This window comes from Artemia franciscana, chromosome 13, assembly GCF_032884065.1.
Source record: "Artemia franciscana chromosome 13, ASM3288406v1, whole genome shotgun sequence".
Classification (NCBI taxonomy): domain Eukaryota; kingdom Metazoa; phylum Arthropoda; class Branchiopoda; order Anostraca; family Artemiidae; genus Artemia; species Artemia franciscana.
Genome location: NC_088875.1, coordinates 28,081,133 through 28,098,728, shown reverse-complemented (window position 1 = coordinate 28,098,728; position 17,596 = coordinate 28,081,133). Strand labels below are relative to the sequence as shown.

Below are 17,596 nucleotides of genomic sequence, written 5' to 3'. Positions count from 1 at the left end.
TTCAACTGGAAAAGATGGGACGAGTGTGCTACACAACATCGTAGACAGATGAGAAATGGCTCATTTAAAAGCTATTGCTCATGCGCTTTTCATCAATTCTAATCGGGTACCACTATAATAATTATGGTTAAATCCTCCTCTTGGAGGTTTACAATCACTCTCCCTGTATGCTTCCCCTCCCAAGCTCCCAGCCCCCACCACCGTAAAGATATATTTTATGACTCATTTAAAAGCTATTGTTCATTTCTACTGGCTTTTGATACAGTTCAACCATCTTTAAGTGCCACATAGATATAAAAGGAATGGCTTTTGCCATTCATGCCTTTTTGTTATTAAATAAAAAAAAACAGTTTTTTTAACTGAAAGTAAGGAGCGACATTAAAACTTAAAACGAACAGAAATTACTCGGTATATGAAATGGGTTGTCCCCTCCGCAGTCCCTCGCTCTTTACGCTAAAGTTTTTAATTGTTTTAAAAACTAGAATTGTGGTAAAGAGTCAAACTTTAGCGTAAAGAGCGAGGGACTGCGGAGGGGACAACCCATTTCATATACGGAGTAATTTCTGTTCGTTTTAAGTTTTAATGTCACTCCTTACTTTCAGTTAAAAAAAAACTAGTTTTCTTTTATTTAATTTCTGAACGTTTTTGAATTAATGCATGTTTGATTTTGGCTCTCCGCACATAAATTATTGAATGAAATTAGTATATTAATTTTTTTTGGCTAAATGGCTTTCTCTTAGTTTTGATCAGACGATTTTGAGAAATAAGGGGTGGGGAAGGAGGCCTAGCTGCCCTCCAAATTTTCGGTTACTTAAAAAGGCTACTAGAACTTTTAATTTTCAACAAACGTTTTTATTAGTAAAAAATATACGTAACTTAAGAATTAACTTACATAACAAACTTTTATATTCTTATATTTTTATTATGTGTACGAGGGGGTTTGTACCCTCGTTAATAACTCGCTCTTTACACTAAATCGTAAGTTTTGTCCCAATTCTTTAAGAATGACCCCTGAATCAAAAAGGCCGTAGAATAAATAGTTGAAATCACTAAAAATATTTTAGCATAAAGAGCGAGGTATTTATCTCCTCCTAAATACCTCGCTCTTTATGCTAAAGTGTTTCTAGAACCCCTCATATGCGTAATAATCTCTGTTCGTTTTAAATTTCAACGCTATTCCTTACTTTCATTTGAAAAAACGTTTTCATGTTTATTTTTTCATTGTTTTTTTTTATAGTAATGCTAGAAAATCCTGCGCCCTTTTCATTGAATTTTTCTTCCCCCATGACATATTCCTCAAAGGAAAGATCCTCCCACAAAGCCCTCTCCCATCAACCCCACCCCCAAACCAAAAAATCCCCATGAAAACGTCTGTACACTTCCCAATAACCATTACTATATGTAAACACTGGTCAAAGTTTGTAACTTGCAGCCCCTCCCTCAGGGATTGTGGGGGAGTAAGTCATTCCCAAAGACATAGTTATTATGGTTTTCGACTATGCTAAACAAAATGGCTATCTTAAAATTTTAATCTGTTGACTTTTGGAAAACAATGAGCGTGGGAGGGGGCCTATTTGCCCTCCAATTTTTTGGTCACTTAAAAAGGGCACTAGAACTTTTCATTTCCGTTAGAATGAGCCCTCTCGCAACATTCTAGGACCACTTGGTCGATAGGACGACCACTGGGAAAAAAAACAAAAAAAACAAACAAATAAACACGCACCCGTGATTTGTCTTCTGGCAAAAAATACAAATTCCACATTTTTTAGATAGGAGCTTGAAATTTTTGCTATAGAGTTATCTGATATACCGAATGCGATAGTGTGATTTTCGTTAAGATTCTATGACTTTTAGGGGATGTTTCCCCCTTTTTTCCAAAATAGGGCAAATTTTCTCAGGCTCGTAACTTTTGATGACAAAGACTAAATTAATTGAAACTTATATATTTAGAATCAGCGTAAAAATTCGATTCTTTTGATGTATCTTTTAGCATCAAAATTCCGTTTTTTAGAGTTCCGTTTACTATTTAGCCGGGTCGCCCCTTACTACAGTTCCTTACCACGAACTGTTTGAAAAGAAAATAATTCGGTATTTCGGGGCTTCTGACATTATTACTCAATTGCGGAAGTTAGGCTCAAAATTGAAAAAGGATTATATTTTTTCTCTGGGCCCCTTCCACCTCTTAATTCGTTTATTTTCCCGTTAGTTTTCACCTGTTTTCGCTTTATAGTTGTGTTATCTCTTAGCAGTTCTTTCGTTAGTTGAGTTATGGTTGTGGTATATATGTTTTATCGCTCGTATAGTTGTGTTATTTTCAAATTATACTCCATAATAGAGAGGCTCCGAACACCCAGCATTGTATATTAAGCTCTTAATTTGACGTTTTTTTCTAACGTGACCAGATTCGTCCTGCGCCCTTTTTATTGAATTTTTTTCACCCATGGCATATTTCTCCAAGGAAAGATCCTCCCACATAGCCCCCTCCCTCAACCCTACCCCCAAAACCAAAAAAATCCCCCTGAAAACGTCTGTACACTTCCCAATAACCATTATTATATTTAAACACTGGTTGAAGTTTGTAACTTGCAGCCCCTCCCCCAGGGACTGTGGGGGAGTAAGGCATCCCCAAATACATAGTTATTATGATTTTCGACTATGCTAAACAAAATGGCTATCTCAAAATTTTGATCCGTTGACTTTGGGAAAAAAATTAGCGTGGGAGGGGACCTAGATGCCCTCCAATTTTTTTGGTCACTTAAAAAGGGCACTAGAACTTTTCATTTCCGTTAGAATGAGCCCTCTTGCAACATTCTAGGACCACTTGGTCGATACGATGACCCCTGGAAAAAAAACAAAAACAAAAAAAAACAAACAAATAAACACGCACCCGTGATTTGTCTTCTGGCAAAAAATGCAAAATTCCACATTTTTGTAGATAGGAGCTTGAAACTTCTACAGTAGGGTTCTCTGATACGCTGAATCTGATGGTGTCATTTTGATGGTGTCGTTAAGATCCTACGACTTTTAGGGGGTGTTTCCCCCTATTTTCCTAAATAAGGCAAATTTTCTCAGGCTCGTACCTTTTGATGGCTAAGACTAAACTTGATGAAACTTATATATTTAAAATCAGCATTAAAATGCGATTCTTTTGATGTAGCTATTGATATCAAAATTCAATTTTTTAGAGTTTTGGTTACTATTGAGCCGGATCGCTCCTTACTACAGTTCGTTACCACGAACTGTTTGACTTTTGTACGGGTCTGATATTTTTTTTTTTGGGGGGGGGGGGGTTGAACCAGGTAGTAATACTATCAAGATGGCTTCACTTTGAACTTCTATACAAAATAATGATGAAGCATCTTTTAAAGAATCAAAATGAGAGCCAATCTTTGGACTGAGCACATTGTGCAGAAGTGATGCCAAATTAAACAAAAAGAATTAAGCAATAAAAAATCATCAATTTTTACAGTGTAAAAGTGTCCTTAATTGGTTTACTGTTATTGAAAAAAAAAATTATAAATCGTTATCTGTAAAACGCTAACTTTCCATATTCATACAAACATAAGGAAATATCATTAGTTGATTTATTAATACTAACTTTATCTGTGTTTGTTATATAGGCTGGGTAGTAATAATTTTTGCTCGTTTTAAGTTTCAACTTCACTCTATACTTCCCTCAGAAAAACTTTAATTTTTTAAATTAATATTACTAGACATCCAACTATATTGATTGGTTGAGTCTGAGAATACACTTGTGGCATTTAATTTTGATTCATATAACCTCGTACGTTCAATATCCTGTAGACCTAAACTTGAATTACGAAAAATTTAATTATATGGAAGAATTTAGCATGGAATGAAACAGATTTCACAAAGTGAGAAGAAGATTATACCCTATGATGACATCACCAGCAGGATGTGTTCATTCATTATCACAGAGTGTATAGAACTCGAATCACCTAAAGCCAATGAGAGTTCTCTCTCTACTGTGCTGTGGCAAATTCTAGATTAAATATTACGTTGAGTTTATGGTATTTATGACGTGATGATATGTGAAATAATTTTAAATAAAGCATTGATATAGTTCATTACGAACTGTTTGAAAAAAAAATTACAAACAGGAAAAAGCGCAGGGTAAAAAGGCACATGAGGGTGACTGGCTACCATTTAATCAATTTTGCCTCTTAACGAGGCACTAGCATTTCCAATTTGTAATTGAAATTCCCCCCCCCCCTACTTTTACGACTCAACTTTCTGTGTAAATTGGCTTAGACAATTATTAACTAATAACTGGGGTATTTGTCACTGTAAAATAAATATAATGATTTCCTGAAGAATTGGATTACGCTACATTGGTTGTGTCGTTGTTTGTCAGTTTCTGACTACTTTTCATATTATATTTCCTACCTTTTATTGGATATTTTGGTGTTGCTGACTAATTTATCCCTATTCCAGTAAAGTATCCAAATACGAAAAATCGCTTCTTTATTCGTAAACAGACAAATCGCAACTAACAAAATGAATGAGACTAAAGTTCATTACAGTCCGAGTTCAGTATCTCGGCACTCTCTTACGCAATCACACACAGACAAAGACTTAACATGAAAAAAGATTTTTAGCTAGCAGTATAATTTACAGAGGTCATTCATAACAGTTAGCTTTTGTTTTTGCTGCCCAGGTATTATTAATCCTCATTTGTTATCTCCGTCATAATTCCTTCAGTGAGATCCATGAAAACATTGTTGGAGAACTTGCAGCAAAAAAAAATCCTGAAACCCACTATGATTATTTTCTTTTATTGGATGTTTTTATTCCATGACAATCGTTCAATCTTTTTTTTTCTTTCAAAAGCTCGACCAAAAAAAAATAAAATGTTGAGATGACGAAAGCGGGAAAAACCTTTTCTCATGCTTTCTGTAATTAATTTTAGGGAGTCACAACAAGTTTCAAAGGATGTGTTGAAAGACTTTTCATTGGTGAACAGCCCATTGATCAGTTAGTTTATTCTAGAGGAGTACATTTTTGTCAATTACGACTTGAAGATGGAATCCATTTCACTTCAAGTAGCGGCTTCCTCAGCCTTGGTGAGTATTTTCTTACAACAACTCATGCCCTAATTATCAATTGTAGTCTCAATTAAATATCATTTATATAAGTCCGTAAAATACTGCCTTTCAAGTAGGGGAGGCAGTATATTTGAACCACATGTGCATATGTTTCACACATCGATGAGCTAAACAAAATTCAGTATTAGTTTCACGATGAAAATAACATTTGGTCATAGAAAAATTATCTAAGAAAAGGCGGAAACCAACTTACTAAAAGGGGAAAACCATTATATCGATACCCGATAATCGGCAATGGCCGAATCAATAAACTGGTATAGCTTGTGGGTCTTTGGAATTCAGGTCAGATACACTTGTAAATCTAAGACGATCACAAATCAAATTAATGATGTAGTAAAGCTTAAAACGAATAAAAATTTCCAGAATTAAAAGTGAGGATGCTTCACCCTCAAGCACCCAAAATACTTAAAGTGTCTTTTGTGCTTCATTGAAAACAATATGCTCTTTCAACAATTTTCCTTTGCTTCATTATAACATTCGAACAATGTATGTGACATATTGCTTTGCACACCAGTATATTTGAAACGATAAATTAACTTTCCTTAGTCTAGGATACACGAACACTTCCTCAGTAAGAACTGATAGAGATATATCAAACAGCACGTGGTAACTGTAAGTGAGAAACAACACGGCTTAACAGTAATCAAAACTCTAAAAAACAAAGGTTTGATAACAGATACATCAAAAGAACTGAATTTTTATGCTCACTCCAAATATAAAAAGTTCATAAAATTTAAGGTTACACATCAAAAGTTACAAGGCTGGAAAAATTTCCCAATTTTCAAAAAAGGGAAGGGGAACTTCCCCAAAAAGTGAAGCGACTTTTAAGGAAAGAAATGTTCTAGTGCCCTTTTTAGTGACCAAACAAAATAAAGGACAATTCTACCCACCCATCCCCCTCTTACGCCCCCTATTTCCCCTAATTCATCCGATGAATATTTTACTATACCCATCTGATTCAGCATAATTGAAGATCCAATAACTATGTCTTTTGGGATGACATGACCCTCTTCCCTTCCAGAGTCCCTGTAAAAAGAGCTATAATCTACGCAATTCGCCCACTGTTCACACATTGTATCTGTCATGGGAATTATACAGATATTTGTTTCGAGGGCGGATTTCCTGCTTGGGGTGATTTTCCACGGTGGGTACTTTTCGTGGGGAGGAAAGTTTCCGGGTGTCAACTTTTCAGGTAAATTATGCACTGGGGAATTTAATAGAGTTTGTAGAATGCTCTGAATACTTGACGGAGTTTTCCGTGGAGAGAAAGAATTTTCCATGGAGGAGGAGCCGGAATTCCCGGCATTATTTAAAAAACGGTCAGAAATTAAATAAAAAAAGTTTACCGCTGAAAGTGAGGAGAAACGTCAAAACTTAAAACGAACAGAAATTATTCCGTAGATGGGGGAGGGGTCGTCCGCTCCTCAATACCTTAACTCTTGACGCTAAAGTTTGACCTTTTGTCCCAATTATTTACGAACGACTCCTGAACACAAGGGCCATTTAATAAGAATAAGGAGCTTTTGGCAAAAGTTCTTAAAAAGCTCTATCGCAAAGTACGATGTATTTTGGAGGGAGTAACCCCTCGCATGTATCGTATAATTTCTGTTCGTTTTAACTTTTAATGTTGATCCTTACTATCACTAAGATTTTTTCAAAAAAAAAACATAGAAAATTGAAGAGCAAAATTAAAACTTAAAATGAACAAAATGGATACTACACAAAAAATCAGACCAAGTCTATAAATAATGGATACTAATATCCATGAATAGAAACCTTGAAACCTAAAACAAACAGAAATTTAAATGGAATGAGTTCAAACTTAGAACGAACAGAGCCCCCCATAAATGACAGTGGTGCTACTGCCCCCTTAAATTAACTTAAAGTTAGAGAGTTGTCTACGCTTTTTATAAAAGATTTGTATCTCAACCAGTGTTTTTTTTTCTGAATATTAACAACAACGTAACATTAAAAAAAAAGACCAAAATGCTAAGTCTACAAATAAAGGCAAGTACAAATAAGAGTGGGTCTGCGCTGCCCGCTCCCAAAATTTTTTCTGAAATTTTTTTACTGAAAACGATGTGATTCTCAAACAGTTTGGTTTACCCTTATGCGGAAAACCTGTTTTCTCTAAACTTAATCACTAAAATAGCCAAAACAAGGCATGGCTACAGAAAATACAACTATGGGATCAATATCTTTATAGATGAAGCTGTCTATGATGAGGATATTATAGTCATTTCATTCGATATACGTCTCTCAGTGGAAACAAGCACCATCTTGTCGTTGTTTAATAGCGCAGTATCTTTGAATCTCATGACACTTAACGGAACTATTATATTTGATTTTAAAAGTGAATATGAGAGGAGCACAACAAGTTTCGTATCAACAAGGGAACATCATATTTGCGATGGTAGCTGGCACAGAATAAAAGGTAATATTTTAATCACTTAATTCGCCTCCATCTCTAATAACACTCTGGGCATCTTTTTTAGTTCAGTGGCATTTATGCGCTTCTGCTTTGAATATTTAGGATGAACAGCTAACACTATACTTCGGTCAAGGTGAACCAGATGAGAAAAATTTTGAATAAAATTTGGGGTCAGGGAAGAAAATTTTATCATTATTTTAAAGACTTTTCCTATTCAGAGATGTTTGGAAAGAAACAATAAATTATTTGGTTTTACCGTTTCATAATCCAAAATATGGAGGAGATAATGCAAAGCGCATACCGAGCTATACTGCAACTACAAGGGACCTCATAAGTGCTGGTTTCTTTACTATGTTGAAACTAGTATGCCCCTCTATTTACAAAGGAGATTGTGGTTCTAGAAGGAAAATAAGGAAGAACTGCGAATTTTTTTCTGTTTATTGTTTAAAATACCCGTAGCATTTTTATGATAGGTAATTAAAAAGACCAAGAAATGTGCCTTATTTCCTTAGTAATAGCTATGGAATACCCGTTTATCGATAATTGTTCAACGAGTGGAACTGCGTAACCATTTCCAGCTAGGACACGTTATATGTTGTCAGGTTCCGCCAATTAATCCAGATTTCAATGAAGACACACTAATGCACGAATCCGTTCAACCTAGCTCAACGTGTAACCAGTTACACACACAAGTGAGTGATTAGTTGCCTGGGGTTGCATTGAATGGGGTTGAGTGCATGGGGTTGAGTTGCATTGGTTTGAATTCAACGAGGGTTGACATGCATGGGGGTCAAATTTTGTGGGGTAAATTCGGAGGTTGAGTGATACAATATTTATTTATCTACCCACCGTCTAAAAAAGATTATAGCGGAGCACAACAAGCCAAAAAGAAATCAACTTCCACATTAGCTCCCACAAAAATAAAGGACTGACACTGAATTGAATGTGGGTGAAAAAGGACGTCTCATTAGTTTAACTTTAAGCACTGAATGTTCCCAAATGATAGACCATTGTTTAGATGGCTCTGGAAGACCGAATTTTTCATTTCTAGAATCCTAATAAGGCTTGGGAATGTACAGTAAAAAGTTTGCGTACTTACAGTGGCATAGTTGACTTTTTTTTTTTTTTTTTTTTTTTTTTTTTTTTTCTGTCTCGTTGTCAACGCGTGAAATGCACGGGCAATGTAGATTACATCTAGCTGGCAAACTTGACGAAAAATTGAGGCCCGCGATTTTCTGGAGCAGCGTCCGCAATTCAGGACTAGAGACCCATAAGCACATTTAATGGCGATGGTTGTTTGCCTAACAATGAATTGCCTAGTATTAACGATTGCTTTTTGCAATCACGATACCAAGATATTTAAGCTCAGGCCCTGCAGAGACTGCGTGGTTCCCGATGGTTATAAAAGCACTTTTCGGTATATTAAAGGTGAAAAACTCGCAAATATCAATATTGATGGAAATCCCATAGAAAGAAAGCCACTGTGATATCGATTCAGGTTGCCATTTTAGTCAGCTTAGGATCTAGCAGAAGGACGACGTCTGCGTATGCATTGTAAGCTAGGTTAGTATCGTTTAGTAGAAGGGAGGGCAAGATCCGGATCAGAATCTTCAAGACTGCATGTTTCAAAATGAAGGGATTAAGGACACTCCCTTGCTTCATGCCTCTGCTGAATTTTTGCGGGATCTGAGATTCTTCCTTTCCGTTTGCTATAAAAGGTTAAACTTTCGTACTAAAATTTCCGGACTTTTCGCTATAATCCCAACTATTGTACTGAGCAGTAGAGCATTCACTGCTTACATGTGGTTGACATTATCGAATGCTAGCAAAAAACCCATAGTACATATATATATATATATATATATATATATATATATATATATATATATATATATATATATATATATATATATATATATATATATATATATAGAGAGAGAGAGAGGTGTCTTGTTTCTCTCCGGGTCCAGTAGAACGTTGCTAGAAGGTGATGAGTCCGGGACAACCGAGATCATTCTGGAACCCAAGCTGATTATCCCCGAAATCATCCGGTATCAAGGTCAAAGAAGATCACATATTCGAACACTTTGATCGGGATCTATGAAAAGTTGTGAACCCGTAAGTTTTACATTCGTTAGGATCTTTTCCTTTCTTAGCAATAGAAGTGATGACCCCTATCAGCAAAACTCTTTGGTACAAAACTCCCTGGTGATACATATCTGGAAGATCAGCTAAAAGTGGAAACAGTAACTTCCAGGTAAGTGCTTGTGACGTTTAGTTGTAAAACTGTCGTTGTCTGTCCAATTTCTTATTTTAAAAACTACCATCTGGCTGAGATTTTGAGGGGTTTTTTTCCAGAGAAATCAGAACAACGCAGCACTGGAAAACAAAACGTGCAAGGCAGCTGGTAACTTCCTCTTCATAATATTTGGTTATAGCCAAATTTCCGTCTCCGTTGAGCGCAGAATAATAGGAGTACCAGTCGTGCTGTGTCAGGGACATTTTGGGAGTACGATCTTACGGTCTGATTAGACTTCGCCATGATTTCTCGTTTCCAGTGAACTGCTATTCGATAATGTGATACATTTGCATCTCAGCTGTGTATTTTCGTTTTGTGCTCCGTTTCAAATCAAACACAGTCCCCTACAATGGTCTTTCACATGTAATCCAAATGTTTCGCCATATTTTGTCTGGAGTTCATATTGTCTGGAGTTCAATTGTTTCAGACCATATTGGTTTCTCTGTTCCTATTTTGATTCGCCAAACCGAAAGGAAGAGCTGTGGATTTGGCCGGTTCCTAAGAACTGATGCTCGGCATGCATCGCAACTATTCACAGAAACGAGATGTCTCACGTCATCTGATTTTTCAATCAAATTTACCGGACCAAAAATACGGATTTAATTGCCAAATACTTTGAGAAATGCTAATAGCCTACCAGAGTTCAAAAGTAAGATTAAAAGCTTCTTATTGTAAAATATTGAATTAGATCCTAATTTCTTTTACCAATAGTTCTCTATGTTTTGTTTTATTAATTTACGTTTGTTTTCTTTTCTTTTCCCTTCTTCTTGTTTTCTTTTCTTACCTTATATTTCTTTTCTTGATGATTGAAGGAATCTTGTCATCCGTTACAGGCAATGCTCTCTTAGGGTGTAGTTAGTTTACAGTGTGTGATTTGTTTTTCGTTAATAAACGAATTGAATTGAAATTGTTAGAAAAATGGACCGTTTATTTGGTATAAAATATATTTTTGAAGCGCTATAAAATTTTAACGTAAGGAGTCTAGGGTTGAGGAAGTGCAGCTCTCTCATACGAAATCATTTCTGTGCATTTTCAGTTTTAATGTTGCTATTACTTTCATTTGAAGAAATACTCGTTTTTCATTTAATTGATTTAAGGCTAATGGCTCTTTACTTAAGGGCAGTGCTAGAGCGTTGTGTTTAAAAAGTAGAAAAATATACTAAAACCTAAAAGGAGCCAAAAATAAAATAAAACAAGATACATTTTACAATTGTTTTTCTTTTATAATGATAATAAATCAGAAATTGCTTGAACCGCCAGAATAAATACCACATGCATTAAACAATTAAGTTTACTTTCGTTAGTTCTTTTCAATAGTCTTGGTATTTGTGGAGAATTTATTTCTTCTTTTTTTGTTACTGTTGATGTTTTGACAAACAGAAATAAACATGTTCAAAATATATGTTGATTCCTCAAATACCATTGAACCCTTTATTGGTTTTAAGAAAGACGTAAGGGGACAGGTAACATAACCCTTATTTGTAAACCTTGATTAGCCTTGAGATATCTTTTGTTTATTTTTTTATTGTAGACGTTATGACAAATAAAAACATACTGCTCGAAATACGAATCGTTTCCAGCATAGGGCAAATAACGTCGTTCTATTTTGAATGCTTAGGGGACGTTAGCCCCACTCCCGTTTTGTTTTTTTCTGTTTGTTTTAAGTTTGAGTCAATTACACTGTTCGTTTTAGGTCTCATTTATTGAATGACAGTAATTTCTGTCTGTTTCAAATTTCAACTACTATGAGTCTATTTTTACTCGTCCTTGAATTTAATGTAGATCCTTACTTTCTTTGAAATATTTCTTTCTGGAAATGTCTTTTCCAATCAATACTTTAAAAAGGACGCATTTTTACAAAAAATTCTTTTGATTCCCTTTCATTCAAGAGTACAGAGAACAGATAAATATTGCTGGGGAAATATTTTGAAATAACTAAATAATCCACCAACTGATTTTTTATGCATCTGAAAGGAAAGCATTTAAAAGAAAGAAAGTATTGATAAAAATCTGCTTCGTTCCAAACTAATGAAACTACACTTCTCATTCAAAACATGATGATATATAAAAAGAAATCCTTGAGAGTTCAAGCTGTCTTTCATTTTTCAGCATCACAATAAAAGTAAAACTGCAGGAAAGACATTCAATTTTTGATAAAGCGTAAATGACACTCTCACACTGACAAGCATTAAGGGGGTGGTAAGCCCACTGTTATTTGTTGTAATTCATAGTCGTTTTAAAGTGTAACATAATTATTTATTTTAATTTGTTTTTTATTTATTTGAAAACCCGTCACAAGAATTTCGTTTAAGGTTCCATTTATTAATTCTAAAAAAAAATGTGGTCGTTTTAGATTTTACTTTTATTTCTGGTTACTTTAGATTATAATATCGCTCTTTACTTTTCCTTGGGAATTTTTTCCTAAAATATATTTTTAATGCAAATTATTCTTGATACTTCTATTGCTTTGCAGCAATGAAGATTAAAAACATGCTAATACTGGCCGTGGACAATAAATTTGCTGAATCAGCTATGATTACCGAAAAGAAAATTCATCTTCACATGGTTTCATCTTTGGATCTTTGGATCGGAGGAAACAATAAGACAAGAAATACGAAAGAAAGCTCATCAAAGTTTATTGGCTGTCTAAAGAATCTATATATTAACCAGAAGCGCCGGGAGTTCAGTGAAATGAAACCTGTTGGTAAGAAACCATCAAATCAGTGTCCTTTCAACTAGACAATAGCTTTATTACGAAAATAAATAGACATATCTGTTACGCTTACGTGCAAGGTTTTGCCTTCTATTTTTTATAGATCATTTCATACACCAGCAGGACGGTTTCCTACAAAAAGTATTTAACCCCCCACCCAAGTTGAGAATCACAGAGGTTATTGAGACAATTAACATGTCACATCACAGAGGCTCTAATTTCAGGGAACTTAAGATCCAACCTTAAGCTCTGTTATTATCTTGCTTATAAGTCTCATCATTCAGTTATTTTTCTTTTAGTTTAATTTGGACGGTCTCGGTAACCTCTTAGTTACCCCGAAATAGCATTATCTTAATCGTAAAAAATCTTGATAATGTAACCATTCTTTTTAGGACTGTCAGGGTAATTATGACAGTAAACGACTATTACACCTACTTTAATAGTTTTAGGCACTACTTAGAAATCCTGAAAGGGTCTATGAAAGATATAACAACAAGGACATGTACGGTTTTTATTGAATTTTTTATTGTCTGTCACTGACAGTATGTGGGATATACCGGCGAGGTAGGTTATGTGTGGTAGGTACAATGAACGATAAATCAAGGCGAGAGATTTCCTGGAGTAGTGTCCGCGATTCGGCACTAAGGACGCATAAGCATATTTAATGACGATAGTTGTTTGTTTAACAATTACATGTCTAGCTTTAATGATCGTTTCTACAATCATAATACCAAGATATATCAGCTTCGATGACGTCGAGACAACATGATTTTCGAGAGTGACAGAATCACTTTGCGGTGCATTTAAGGTCAAAAATTAGCACTTATCAATATTGATAGAAAGCTCGATAGATTGAAAGTCACCTAGGAGTCGATTCAGGTTGTCTTGTAAGTCTGCTTTAGATCTACTGAGCAGAAGGACGTCATCAATGTATGCCAAGTAAGACAGGTCAGTACCATGCAATAGGAAAGAGGACGAAATACGGTCCAGAATTTTGGTTATTGTTTGAGAATAAGAGGACTAAGAGCGCTACCTTGCCTCACACCTCTTCTAATTTTTGCGGGATCTGAAATTGTACCTTTCCATTTGGCCAACACAGCCGAATTTTCGTACCGAAATTTCAGGGTATTCACTATACTCGAACTGACTCCATTGTGCAGTAGAGCATTTATTGCTTGCATGTGATTGACGCTATCAAAAGCTTTCGCTGTATACATAGTGCACATATATAGAGGCGACTTATTTCTTCCCGAGGCTATAAATACGTTAGCCAGAAGGCGATGAGCCTCTGGGCACCCGAGACCTTTCTGGAATCCAAGCTGATTGTCCCAAAGCGTCCAGTATCAAGCTCAGAGAAGATCACATATTCAAACACTTTGCACAAGATCCCAGTTTAGATACCAATATAGTTATGAAAACTTCTATCTTGCCAATGAGAAGCTTTTGGCACGGAGCTCTGAACTTGGCGCCTCCTCCAAGCCCGCAGTCCGACGCGTAGATCTTACTACAACACGATAGGCGGGAACACAATTTTGTTTTGTTACATACACAGCTTAGATACCAATACCAGTTTCCTGTTACCAATTATATACCAATACCAGTTTCCTGTCTCCAGCCGCTAGCATCGCTACTGCGCAATGTCCCAAAAATAAATCGAGTTTTCATAACTGTATATTGGTATCTAAGCTGCGCACAAGATGCACGACACGGTTATGGGTCTATAAGATTTGCATTCGTTTGGATCTTTTCCATTTTTGGTGATAGACAAGATGACCCCTTTCAGGAAAGTGTTGGGAACAAAACCACTAGTGATGCACATCTGGAAGATAAGCTGAAGATTAGGAATAGAAGCATTCAGGTAGGTACTTGAGGTGTTTTATTGTAAGACCGTCGCTGTCTATCCCATTCTTTGCTTTGGAAAGTACTTTTCTGACAGCTAACTCGATTCTCCTGATGAGCCCTTGTGTTGGGTTGTTGCCTCTGGATTATTTGTCTTTATTATTTTTTCTATTGTTTGGTAAATGACGACTTATACTTATTGACGACATAACTGCCTGTCCATGGATTATTCTTTATGGTTGATTAAATAAAAAAAAACAAGTTTTTTCAACTGAAAGTAAGGAGTGACATCAAAACTTAAAACGCACAGAAATTACTTCGTATATGAAAGAGGCTGCTTCCTCATCAACGCCCCGCTCTTTACGCTAAAGTTTGACTCTTTCTCTCAATTCTTCTTTCTAAAACAGTAGAAAACTTTAGCGTAAAGAGCGGGGCGTTGATGAGGAAGCAGCCTCTTTCATATACGAAGTAATTCTGTGCGTTTTAAGTTTTGATGTCACTCCTTACTTTCAGTTGAAAAAACTTGTTTTTTTTATATTTAATTTCTGAACGTTTTTGAATCAATGCATGTTTTGATTTTGGCTCTCCGCAGAGGAATAATCAAAACGAAATTTGCATATTTTTTTTTTTTGGCTCAATGGCTTTCTCATAATTTTGATCGAATGATTTTGAGAAAAAAAGAGCGGGGGACGAAGCCTAGTTGCCCCCCGATTTTTTGGTTAATTAAAAAGGCAACTAGAACTTTTAATTTTTTACGAATCTTTTTATTGGTAAAAGATTTACGTAACTTATAAATTAGCTTACGCAAAGAACTTTTGTATTCTCATGTTTTTATTACATATATGAGGGGATTCGCCCCATCGTTAGTACCTCGCTCTTTACACTAAAGCTTAAATTTTATCCCAATTCATTAAGAATGACCCCCTGAATCACAAAAGCCGTAGAATAAGTAGTTGAAATTACCGAAAATACTTTAGCGTAAAGAGCGAGGTATTAGAAGGAGGTGAGCCCCTCATATTGGTAATAATTTCTGTTTGTTTTAAGTTTTATTGCTGTTCCTTACTTCCAGCTGAAAAAGCTTTTTCACTTTTATTTTTTAATTGTTTTTTTTTTAAATAATGCTAGTAAATTCTGCTCTCCCTTCATGGAAATTTTCTTCTCCCATTACAAATTCTCGAAGGAAAGTTCCCCAGCATATCCCCCTCTTCTCAACCCCTCCCCCGAAACAAAAAAATCCTCCTGAAAACGCCTGTATACTTCCCAATAACCATTACTATATGTAAGCACAGGTCAAAGTTTGTAACTTGTTGCCCCTTCCACGGGGACTGTGGGGGAGTAAGTCGTCCCCAAAGACATAGTTATAAGGTTTTTCGACTACGCTGAATAAAATGGCTATCTCAGAATTTTGATCCGTTGACTTTGGGAAAATAATTAGCGTGGGAGGGGGCCTAGGTGCCCTCCAATTTTTTTGGTCACTTAAAAAGGGCACTAGAACTTTTCATTTCCGTTAGAATGAGCCCTGTTGCAACATTCTAGGACAACTGGGTCGATACGATCACCCCTGGGAAAAAAAAAAAAAACAAAAAAACAAATAAACACGCATCCGTGATCTGCCTTCAGGCAAAAAATGCAAAATTCCACATTTTTGTAGATAGGAGCTCGAAACTTCTACAGTAGGGTTCTCTGATACGCTGAATCTGATGGTGTAATTTTCGTTAAGATTCTATGACTTTTAGGGTGCGTTTCCCCCTATTTTCTAAAATAACGCAAATTTTCTCAGGCTCGTAACTTTTGATGGGTAAGACTAAACTTGATGAAAGTTATATATTTAAAACCAGCATTAAAATGCGATTCTTTTGAAGTAGCTATTGGTATCAAAATTCCATTTTTTAGAGTTTTGGTTACTATTGAGCCGGGTCGCTCCTTACTACAGTTCGTTACCACGAACTGTTTGATTGTGTGTGGCTATGCTGTTTGACCTATGTGATTGTATGGATGAGTAGGGTTAAGGCCTCATTCAAGTGCTTGTCTATATTAATCACTAATTTAGGAAAACAGTCTTCCTTTTCTCCTTCTGTCTATATATATATACTATATATGTATATTTATATATATATAATATATATATATATATATATATATATATATATATATATATATATATATATATATATATTTATATTATATATGTATATATGTATATATATATATATATATATATATACATATATATATATATATATATATATATATATATATATATATATATATATATATATATATATATATATATATATATATATATATATATATATATATATATATATATATATTTATATAATATATATATATATATATATATATATATATATATATATATATATATATATATATATATATATGTATATTTATATATATAATATATATATATATATATATATATATATATATATATATATATATATATATATATATATATACATATATATACATATATAATATATATATATATATATATATATATATATATATATATATATATATATATATATATATATATATATCAAATATACTAATATAATAGTTGAAAATTTGAACACTGGAATTTCAGAGCCAGATATGTTCGATTCTCCGACTAACCGGTCGCCAGGGTAAAAAACATCTGCATTTACAAGGATCATATCTTTCTTCTAAAAAATGCTTGAGGACCAAAATCATAACAGTATCCATAAATTTAGACACATAGGGTTAAACAAAAGCTTGAATCAGTGCATGTGTTATTGTGACATTCACTGGTGAATGGTGACATTTACCAGATTTCGGTATTTTACACGACACATACATCAGAAGTAGTTAGACTTCAACAAGCCTCAGTTGTGAAGTAAGCCTTGGACATAACTACACCGTCGATGGCAAGGCCCCGTTAATTACTGCAGCAACTGTTATTCATTAGCTGCATATACAGAATAGCACAAGTGACTGTGTTCTACAGGGAAAACTCGTACGATTTGTTTCACGCTAACTGTGATGTTACACAACAGCCTGAATAAAATTTCTTTGCACGAAGCTTGATCTATCAATTAAAAATTGCTGAAAATTTTGTCCAGCTCACAAAAAATACACCAAAATCCGGTCTCTTATAGAGAAAAACCAAAAGATTTAAAATATGTGTTTCTTAACCAATGAGA

General features: G+C 34.8%; 1 protein-coding gene across 1 annotated transcript in view; it reads left to right on the top strand.

Moving 5' to 3' along the window:
• Positions 1-12,641, top strand: part of LOC136034762 (uncharacterized) — a gene marked incomplete at its 5' end in the record, with an annotated part of 55,049 nt that extends 42,408 nt beyond the window's left edge. Inside the window, 3 exon segments of the mRNA XM_065716161.1 lie at positions 4,931-5,084; positions 7,333-7,560; positions 12,330-12,641. Of these exon segments, the coding sequence (XP_065572233.1) occupies positions 4,931-5,084; positions 7,333-7,560; positions 12,330-12,595 (648 nt within the window). The 3' untranslated portion in view covers positions 12,596-12,641.
• Positions 12,642-17,596: the final 4,955 nt, after the last annotated feature.